General features: G+C 45.5%; 1 protein-coding gene across 10 annotated transcripts in view; it reads left to right on the top strand.

Annotated features, from left to right (window-relative positions):
- The first annotated feature begins 757 nt into the window (after window positions 1-757).
- MRTFB (myocardin related transcription factor B) overlaps window positions 758-10,682 on the top strand; it is an 80,576-nt gene continuing 70,651 nt past the window's right edge. For 2 of the 10 annotated variants that reach the window (XM_082064761.1, XM_082064755.1), the window contains exons 1-2: window positions 1,921-3,700; window positions 4,021-4,065. In XM_082064761.1, the coding sequence (XP_081920887.1) occupies window positions 3,669-3,700; window positions 4,021-4,065 (77 nt within the window). In that variant the 5' untranslated portion in view covers window positions 1,921-3,668. Of the gene's footprint in view, window positions 891-1,399; window positions 1,863-1,917; window positions 3,701-4,020; window positions 4,066-10,682 lie in introns of those variants that run through there. The other 8 variants (XM_082064763.1, XM_082064764.1, XM_082064758.1 and 5 more) reach the window with 8 other exon arrangements.

Raw genomic sequence — 10,682 nt, 5'->3', positions numbered from 1 at the left:
TGTATCAGACCATTGACTGAGCGCAGCTCAGTTCTTGATCTGGGAGCTGAAAACACCACAAAACAGAGCTGCATAATTGTGGGCCTAATGCAGCGTACGCGTGGAACAGGACTGGCTCCCTATTCGAAAAAATCCATTTGTTTGTAAGATACTGGCTGCTGTGAGCACATACTCATTCCTGCTTGCAGAATAAATGCATTTTTCTGTCGCACGTTGTCAAGCATGCATCTTCAGGTCTCTAACACGTCTTCCAAGATTTTTTTTCTGCTGATTGGTTTGATGTTTGATCCAGTTCAGTTGCATTTATAGCTAAGCCTGAAGGGAAAATCCATGACTTATGACTCCCATCTTGGCTACGTGTGTTCTGCGCGGCCCGAGTTGAAGCCGTAACTCTGAGTTTTGCCCCGGCCGCCCTGGCCAGCGCTGCGGGAGCCGCCCGGGGAGCGCTGCTCCCTCAGCCCCGTCGGCCCGGCGCCCGCCCCGCCCCCGGCCAGGTGTGCCCGGAGAGACGAGGTACCTGAGAGCGGCCAGCGGAGAGCGGGGCGAGGGGCCGCGGGGAGGGAGGGGGACGGTTCGGCTCAGCTCGGCCCTGGGAGGGGCCCAGGGAGCGGTTTGGGGTCACCCCGCTGGGGCGGCGCAGGGAGCGGCAGCAGCGCGCGCCCGCTCACCCGCCGCTCCGCGCGGGACCCGAGGGGCGCGAGTACCCGGATGCAGCCGCCCCGCCCCCCGCCCCTTCCCGCCTCCTCCCACACGCGCGAGGCTGCACAGTGCCCGCGCGCGCGCGGCCTCCCGCCCGCGGCCCAACCGCCGGGGCGCGCGCCCGAGGGCGGTCTCGGCCGCGGAGCTCGCGAGAGGACGCGTCCGCGGCGGCGGCGAGCGGTGAGCGAGCGGTGAGCGGGGCGGGCGCGGGGGGCGGACGGGGCCGCCGCTCGGCCCGGCTCGGCTCGGCTCCTGCGCGCGGGGCCGCGGGGGAGCGCGCGTCACGTGGCGGGCGGGGCGGTGGCGGCGCCCCCGGCGCGCGGAGGGTGACCCCGGGCTCGGGGCGGCGGCGCTGAGGCGAGTCCGGCCCCGCGGTGCCGCCGCACGGCCCGGCCCGGCCCGGCCCGCTCCCCCTGCCACAGCCATCTTACCGAGGCTGCGGCGTGCGGGAGCGCCGCACGGGCCCGCGCCAGGAGGGGCGGCCAACGTGCGGTGGGGGCCGGGAGCGGCGGCCGCCCCCTCCCTGACAGGGTCCCCGCGGGGCCGGCTGCCGGGGATGCGGTGGCACTGCTGGCGGCGGCGGTGTCACCTCAGCCCGCGGGGCTTCTCTGCCCCCCGGCCCCGCGGGGCCGCGCAGGTGGGCCCGGCCCGGAGCGGCGCCGGTGCCGGCTCCCGCACGGTGCCGGCTCCCGCACGGTGCCGGCTCCCGCACGGTGCCGGCTCCCGCACGGTGCCGGGCTGTGTCTCCCGGGAGCGCTGCCCGGCTCGGCCGGGCTCACATTGATGGGTTTTCCTGCTGGTGCATTGCGGTCACTGATTTATTTTTTTTTAATTATTATTTTTTTGGTGAGGCACACGAACTCGTGGGCGAGGTGCGGGGCCTGCGGGGGGAAGGGCGGCACTGCGGGGCCCGGCCCTGCAATCCGTGCGCTGCTTTTCCCTGTTGAGCGCAAAGTCAACACCTCTGGCCCCGATCCCCTAAATCGTGCGGCCACAGAGCAGGTTCACTTGCTGCTGGAAGAGCAGCTGCACTAAGAGCAGGGGCTGCTGAAAGATTTGTTTGGGTTTTTTTTGTGAAATACACAGATTGTAGCTGGCACTTGGTTAATCAGCTTCGTGTGTAAAATAACGATGGTGCGCACAGATCTGTGTGTCAGCCGCAGGTAATGGGTGAAGTGGGATGGATGAAGTGGGTGGGATGGAGGCGGGAGGCGCAGAGCTCGTGCCAGCGAGTGCGTTTGTCTTTATTCCGTTTGCATGGGTTTGTGCTGGTTTCTGAGGTCGCAGGCAGTCGGGCTGTCAGTGCCGTCCAGAGGACACTGGGACTGCACGGCTGCAGCAGGGAATAGAGCTGCAACAAAAACTACAGGATTGAAAAGTGAAGAATTTGTTTAATCACGAAGTAAATATCAGAAAGTTATCTTTCCAGGCATATTTCACAAGCAGCACCGTGAAATCTTGCAACTTTGCTGTCAATGTGTCTGAAAGATTTAGGCTCCATCAGTCACCTCCTAAGAAAAAAAGCAGCTTACGCTGTGTTGAGTACAGCGTGTTCTGGAGCTGGTGTTTATGGGAAGGTGATTACGCTTCTTCCTCACACTACCTCTTTACCATGGAAAGATGCCCAGGTTTTGAATTAATTGTTGTTTTAAAGCTCTCAACAGAGGTGCAGCTGGCATTTCATAAGATTATTTTCTTAATGTGTGATGTTTTATTTAGTTCCTTCCTGAAGTTTTCTTTCCTGTGTAATGAGTTAGGGCAAAGGATGGTTTTGTGGTGTAACTTAAAACTTGACAGAGTGCTGTCTGATAGTCACACCAGTAATTAAGAAAATAAAAACATCTGAAAGTCCTTAGGGTGTTATTGGAAATGCAGAACAACTTTCACCGTTTGGCTGTACTTGGAGAAATGTAGAACACTGGACTTAATGATACAGGAGATTTTTTAGGAGCAGTCATACAGTAACATGAAAATTGCCTTAATATTTATTAATATTGAATTGTGGGATTCTATTGAATGAGTTATAAAAAAGCTTTAAGGGAGGTTAATGCACAGATGCTCAGACAAATTTAGTGTTTATTTGTGTAAAATATTCAATAAGTTGGAGCCCTTGCTTGTTAAGGTAGAAATCAAATTAGATAGTTGATGAAATTATGGATTGGTATGGTATTGGATAGGTAATGTACCTAGTTGTGGTGGGGGTGGTGTTTTTTAAACAGTGTTTAGATAACTGATTAAATAATTATTGGAAGAAAGAGGGAATACCTTTTATTGTGGGCCATTTCTTTTTTTAGGCCTTTTTGGCATTTCCATCCTGTAACTTCTTCCTCGTGTGTTTTGATTTGTTTTTTTACCTCTTTCACTGGTATGTATAGAAACCATAAGTCAGTGTCACCCTTTAGGCATGCAGACCTTGAAAAGAAAAAGAGGAAACCCATAGCTGCTGGGATTCATCTCTCAGAACAAAAGCAACATTGTGTGGCTGAGCTATGTATGGGACCTTTTAGGATGACACCTGTGGGTTCAAAGCCAGAACTGGAAAAACCCATTAATGTTGTGTGAAATGGCATTTAATAAATGCCAGCCTTAAAGATGCCTGTGATTTAAAAACAAAACCAAAAAAACCCCAACAAAACAAACAAAACCAACCACCACAAACTTTTCAGTTTAGTGTGCAGTTTCCATTGACAATCAGATGTGTCTGTGTATGCATATATGTACACACATACCCTAGAATATACTAATAAATGAAATATATCAACAAATGGAACAAATATGCTTTGACTTGTCATCATAGTAAAAAGCCAAAATGTAGCTGTGAGCAGTTTCCTTTTCCTTTATAAAGTTTCCTTCGTATTTTGATGTCTAAAAAACTAAAATATATTTCTGTTATGAAATGAAGTTGTAGTCCATAGATGTAATTGGCACCTAAACTTCCAAGTGTGGAGCCATGCCCGCTGTCAGGAGTCATGCGAGCTGGGACTGCCCCTGTGTGCTGTAGGTGAGTTCAAAGGAGGGGACAGTGCACCACTAGCGCTGTTACTCTTGCCAGAGGTAACCAGAAACACAAATAATTAGTGTGTTAGAATCTGAGTATATGATAGATGCTAAAAAATAAGCTCATAGCAAATTGAAATGAGTTTACGAATTTTAACCTAACAAAGTACTTTAATGTCACAAAACTGCAGAAATTTATAAAGAGCAACTTGTATTCTGGAGGTGTTAATTTCTTAGGTGGAATAGAATATGTGACTTTTAAAATCAAGAATCCTTGTTGCATATTTGTGATTTTTGTTTTTTCCTGTCTTTCCAATTGCCTAGAAATGTGCTGAAACAGACACTACAGAAGGAGGCCAGAGATACAAGGTAAGTGTTGTATCTTAAAATATTTAAAACTTTCTGAATACAGGTTTTTGTAAAGTTGCTGGTTTTTAGTGAGCAGTGTATCGCTTTAAATTGCACTGGTTTTATAATCCTGTTAAAATGGAAGGTTTTCCAAGAGAGATGTTCTCATACAAACAGGAATTTGGGGCTCTGTAGTACCTATGTTACATAACCAAAGAGCAAGTTATTGTGATGTTTTTGCTTTGCCATTTGATGTGTTTTTAATCACCTCTTAGAATTTTGTCTTAAATATTCTTATGTTGATTAAATTATATTTTCTCTTTTTTAAAGGGCTATCATGCTTGCAAGCCTTCACAGATTACGTTAGACTTGTTCTAAATGTTAGTACTTTTGGTATTGGTAGGTGAAACTTTGGCCTCTCTAGCACTTTGGTTCTTTGTAGCAGTGGTTCTGCAGTGCCCCAGGCCGGTACCAGCACCGCGCCAGAGCACAGCCCAGCGCATGCACAGGACCCCCAGACCCAGTGTGCTGGGTTCGGGAAATCCAGTTAGAGATGAGGAACAGAAGCCTCTTTCTTGAAGGGAGTAGCCAGGAGAGTTTAATGGCTGCTGATAGAATTCTTTTTCAGGAGATATTGGGAAGGGATTCAAACAGCTTAGTGAAATAAGGAACTGGGGTTATGTTCACGAAAATGTTCTGGTTTGGAACTGTGTGCCTCTGATGTTCAGCTGGTAGTGAAACCCTGAAAATTCTGTTCTGCCTCTGCTGTATGGGAATATAGCGGAAGAATGGCGAGGAGGTTGGTTAAATGTAAATACGCTCAAGTGATTTGCAGCTGTCTGTAGAAAAAGCACATACATCACACTAATTGTTTTACTGACCTTGTGTGCTTGACGAGTAGAACCTCTGTGTTCGATAACACAGGTCTGTGAGAAACTCCAGGCAGCTTATCACCGTGTCCGGGATTCCTGCTTTGTTGTGAGAAAGAGCAGGAGGCTGCGCTTGCTTGAAGCCTTGAGATACAGGCGAGCTCAGCAGGCCCCGGGATCTTCTACCAGGGCTGAATTGCTGCAGCGCCCGCGTCCCCGCTGGTGTCACCTCTGCCTGGGAGCTCAGGTGCTACTTCAGAGACCCCCCAGTAGAGAGGCAACTAAAATAAAACTTGCTCTTTGCAAATGAATTCTTGGCCTCTGGCTTTTCTTGTGATGTGCCTGCGTATGTGTTCACACCTGCCCATCTTTTATATGGGGAAAGGAGCCTTGCTGAGGGGGCAGGAGGGGTTGTTTTATTTTCAGAATAACTGAGACAGCCCATCAAGCTTAAAGCCTCCTTGCTAATTTCTCCTGAGGCCCCTCTAAGGTGAAGCAGACAGAGCATTGGCTCCACCGCTATGGAATCGCCCAGGCACTGTGCACAGCTTGCGTGCTGAGAACTGCTCCAGAGAGCGGAGGACAGCACCATGTACAAAATTTCCTGGGTACACACAGCAGGTGGGATGTATCTGGAGCACCGATGTGTTCCAACAAACCCCAGAACTGTAGTGTTAGGCAAAAAAATTAGCACTGGAAACACTTAATGATGGGGGAGCTTCCTTTAACCTGGAGGGAACGGGTGTTTTAGGGCTGCATTCAGGCTACGTGAAGGTTTGATTAGACTTGGCAAAATCCAGTTCACTTCACGTCCTGCTTTAGCACACCTGCAACCCTTGTTTCTTACTGTGAATATATCTGCTACTTTTTTAGACGCATGCCTTAAAAAAAATAGTTAAACAACTGGAATTAAACCTGTTTGCACTTGACAACCATGAAAGTTTCATGTTTGCTTCTTTAAATGAAATTATTGTGTGCTGCATTGCGCACAGTGAACCAGTGCTCCTGGCATTGTTTCTTAAGCATTTTTATCACCTGGAGTTCAAGAGCCTAAATTGCATAATATTATAACTTTCTCAAACTTTTCTTGTGTAGTGGAGATTGACAGCTGCTGTAAAACCACGCGTCAGTGTTGCTGAGGCTCTGCTGGAGCCACAGCCACAAAAATCTTCCATATCCTGAAACTCTAAAGCAGATGCACATTACAGAATTTATTAAAGTGCTCAGAATACTGTTATTAAATCCAGATGTTAATATAAGAGTTTTGCGTTTGTGCAATAAACTGAGTCTCTGTGATTGTTGACTCAATAGACAGTATTTTAAGATTTCATATTTGGGTACTTGGCTAAAGCCATTAATTAAATGTTTGAAAACTTTCTTAAACCTGGGCATGGTGCCAAAAGCAACAACATGAGAGAGAAGTCGTAGTTAAGCTCATTTTTGATCTTCACACCAACTTGTGAAACACAAATGAACAGAACACTGGTTTTCTACCCTTCTCTAACGGTGAATTTACTAGATAATTAGCCCTGATTTCTATCCCTGAAAAGGACGGACCATTGTGTCTTTATTTTCATATTTAGTTTCTAATGTTAGAAGTCTGCTGGAAGGCCAGGGAACAGTTGTTGAAAACTTGATTAAAAATTCTAGAGACATTAAAATTAGTTTGTCAGTCATTCTCTATTATAAATATAAAAGAGTTAGCTCCTAAAAATTCAGCAGAGAAACTCATTAAAATAGAGTTCAAGTTGTTAGTGTATTCCAGTAAAGTCCACTTAATACCCGTAAATGGTTCTTATATCTCATGAAGTGGCAAGTTCGTCTGTTTCCTATGAAAAAAAAAAATAGATGAGAGACAGAATTCCAGCTACGGCCACTGTGACAAATTACGCTGCTGGAACCATCCCTAATTTCGTTCCCCTTTTTTGAAAATGAAATGTGGTCTTTGGTAAAGTTGTAATCCAGCAAAGCTGCGAGCATGTGTTTATGAGACTCAGTGGGCTGCACAAAGTTGAACACATGCTTAAAGCCTTTCAGGATTTAGAACCACATGTTAGTAAAGCTGTAGGAAAGTAATAGTTGTGACTTAACGTAAGCAAAGCAATCTGTGAATGTCACTGCAGTGGATGTATTCCTGCATGCACCACGGTGCTCTAAGTGCACTAAGGGTATAGTTAATCTCTTTTTTCATTGATAGGTGTTGAGTGTAAATGGTTGTAGTAAGTATTTATACTTAAATCTTATCTGAGAGAACACACCACCCTTGTTTAGTGTTTTAAAGCGCTGCGTAAGTTGGATGTATCATCAGTCATTTAGTATGTTATGAATTAGGCATCTTTTCTTGCGCGTTTCGTTCCTGTGGGTGACTTTGGAAGTGGGAAGCACAGGGGTGTTTGTGCATTTAGAACCTGTCTGGGTGGTACTCAGGCCTTGGAACATGGATTTTGAAAAGGGAGCTTGCTGAATATGCTGAGCTGACTATACAGAAATTAACAGGATCTTTATGTTCATTATGGTTCATCTGAATTGTACCGCTTGCGTATTATTTGAGGAGTTTTTGAATGGACAAATAAATCTCTGAACTATTTTGGAGTGTTTGTTTTTTCTTTGTCATATCATGTTACTTGGTAGGTTATTTTTTTAATATTTTCTCTTTTAAAAGTATAGTCTTAGAAATATCTTTCCTTGGGAAAAAACAACTCAAGACAGGTAACCAAAAGATATTTGCTATGAAATTAAATGCAAAATTGACAGTGAGGTGTCAATGGCCATTCTCATTTCTAAGTTTTTCACTATTACGAAAGTGGTGGGGTTTTTAGTAAAATTGCAGAATTAAATGCCCGTACTCCAGAGGAGTAGATGAACTCATACTGATTGATGTATTTTTGCAGACCTAGAAGTTTTTTTCAGGGAAGAAATCTAAAACTGAAATAGAACATGCAAGTAGTGGAAGTGCTGATAATACTTGATCTCACTGAATACCGAGGAATTGCTCCAACAGCAAAGTCAATCAGTTAATAGGTTGGTTATTTGCAACTTACCGTTATTTCTTTTAAAATTTCCAATTTTTCTGTAGTTTGGCTTGTATGGTTTAGGTAAATATTGAGAATAATCACAACTTCATCACACAACTGTATGTGAAGTTGTAGGAATGGCTGTAAACCTCTCAATTTCTAGTTAGGGCATTCAGCACTGTAATCTCATTTGGAAATTCTGAACAGCAGAAGCATTTTAGGATCTGGTTTATGAGGGTGGTGCTGACTTACTGTGTTTCTAGTAAATAATTCAGGAGCACTTACTACTTTATTATGCAGTAGTATTTCTGAATTTGTATGGGTTATTTGCAGTAACACTTCTTTATGTTCATGTCAAATAATACAGCAGCGCTCAAATACTTTCCCTTGGTGTAAGGTGACAGGTTTACCGAGCAAATGCTGTCTGTTTCTGCACAGTGGTTTTATGGTTATAGGAATTACAAATCTTCCGATGTGAATCAAACTTTAAATAATTTGCCGTACATCCGTAGACAGTTTCAACCAGCTTTCTTTGCTTCTCTGACCAAGAGAGTGCTGGTGATTCCTGGGCTGGGATCAGCGCGGTGAGCGAGGCAAACGGCGCTGGGTTCGCCATCCCACTGCTCCTTTACCAGCTTCTGGAAAATACGCCTGGTTTTAAAAACTTGTCACGCGGGACTGGGGAAACAGGAGGAATCTCTGGGAAAGGGTGAAACGCAGGTGGGAACAGCCTCCTTCAGCCAGTGCTGCGTCTGTCTGCCCCGAGAACGTGCTGAGCGGAGGTGGAACAAACGGGACGTGTGAACTGGGGGACGGATAGGACACTGGAAGGTACTTTCCTTTCTGCAGACTGAGCCAGATTGATAGTTGACGGGAGGCTCTTGGACACGGGCACAGTTCTGAACGTGCTGTTCCTCAGATTTGGGGCAGTACCGGGCCAGAGGAGGGAGTTTGGTAGCATCCTGTGGCTGTGGGTTCCTGGCGTGTGCAGGCGGGTGAGCGCTGGACAGAGAGTGCGCAGAGCAGCTGGCAGGGCTGGGGGTTCACCGGGGCACGGAGCACCGGGAACACAGAGTGCAGGGAGAAGGAAAGCAGGTGCTGCAGTGACCTGGGCAGGAAATGAACTGGGGGCTGATGCCACGAAAGAAGTAATGAAAATAAGCCGAGAGAAAAATAGGAACCTGGGCTGTACTAATTATATCTTAGCAGATAATGTTTCATTAATATCTTGTTTTTATCAGTAGTCTTCCAACAGGGTTTCTAATAGAAATTTGTGGTATTTCTTAGCAAAAATATTCTGAATACTGTTCAAAAAAGGCATCTTTGAGGAAAGAGGGGCATTGCTTAGATTTTTCAGTGTTTGGTTTTTTTTTTTTAATTTTTTTTTTACTGATTTATTCATGATTAAATAGGTTTTGTGTTTTAATGTTAGTAAATGGATCTAACCAAAGTATTTGAAACATACTTACCCTAATAAATTACATTTGATAACTCTTAAATGATGGAAGTGTCTTAATATCAGAGTGTATTTTCTGTTATGCTGCTGAAGACCAAAATTGTCTAGTATACCAATAAAATTAAAATTATTATGTAGGAGAGAAATAATGGCTTGAAGTATTTTTAGGCTCATGAGTTTGTAAATTGACTGTTACTCTAGTTCTGAGCTGTTCATGAAAGAAATTCTCAGTGAGAGCTGGTTCATTAGCATGACGCAGAAGGCTATTAGCAAAATATAATGAAAACTGTTTCAGCCTGTGTTTGAAGGACGTTTCTGTCTCACTGAAGCTCATGAAGTTCACTCCACCTTTGAAGCACCTTTTCAGCTGAGAGAACTGCCACGTGGATCAGGTGGCACGCGTTTCGTATTGGTGGCTCCTGTCTTTGCACCCCGGCCACGTTTGCTGGGGCTCAGGACACTCAGCACCAGTGCTGCTGGTCGAGCTCTCAGGGTGGTGCTCAGAACCACAGCCTGGCTGGTGACAAACCTCTACACACAGGTGGTTTCCATCCTGCGCAGCCCCAGGTGGCTTCATGCTTCTAACAGGTGCCCTTGGACCTCATTAGTCTGTAACTGTGGTTTAATTTCTCTAAACTTTTGAAGTAGATACTCTAGTGGTGGCAGGTGACCTATGCTGAATTAAGGAATAACCTTTAGCAGGAGCTGGTTAAGCTTTTTACTAACGAGGCAGTGATGCACCGGAGCTTTCTGTATTACAGGGGTGTCAAACTCGTTGTCACCGGGGCCACATCAGCCTCACAGAGGACATTTGTACAGTCCACATTGATCCCTTTGAAGGCAACCACTGGTGTGGCCCTGGTGACAATGAGTCTGACGTCCCTGCTACCTTAGTGTATCAGACTTAGTAACGGTCCTTTTCAATTCAGAAATAGCCTGTTCTTTTAATTGGGGTGTTGTGGGAGTGGTTACAGACAGTCTGTTTTTTTTTTACACTCATCATATCAGTGTTAAATTGATTCTTTGTGTTAATTACTGTAATCATAAATTTCTAAATATAATTTTCTTTCAAGGTGTTCTTTGGGAATAATTAGTCTTAACTGATTGAAGGAAATAATTTGTTGCAGTCAAGCTTCCTCACTTTTAAGTCTCCACATGTGAAATTTATCTTTCAATACAAGAGGCCTTTTTTTCTGTGTTGATCAACTTCATGTTGAGTGGTTCTTGAGATCTCAAGTATTTCTGAAGGCCCTTACGTTTCTTTCTTGATCAGGTTACTGCCATTTCTGCATGAAGACA

Source organism: Streptopelia decaocto, assembly GCF_964273445.1.
Source record: "Streptopelia decaocto genome assembly, chromosome: 13".
In the NCBI taxonomy this organism is placed as follows: Eukaryota; Metazoa; Chordata; class Aves; order Columbiformes; family Columbidae; genus Streptopelia; species Streptopelia decaocto.
This window is presented reverse-complemented; position numbering and strand designations above follow the sequence as displayed.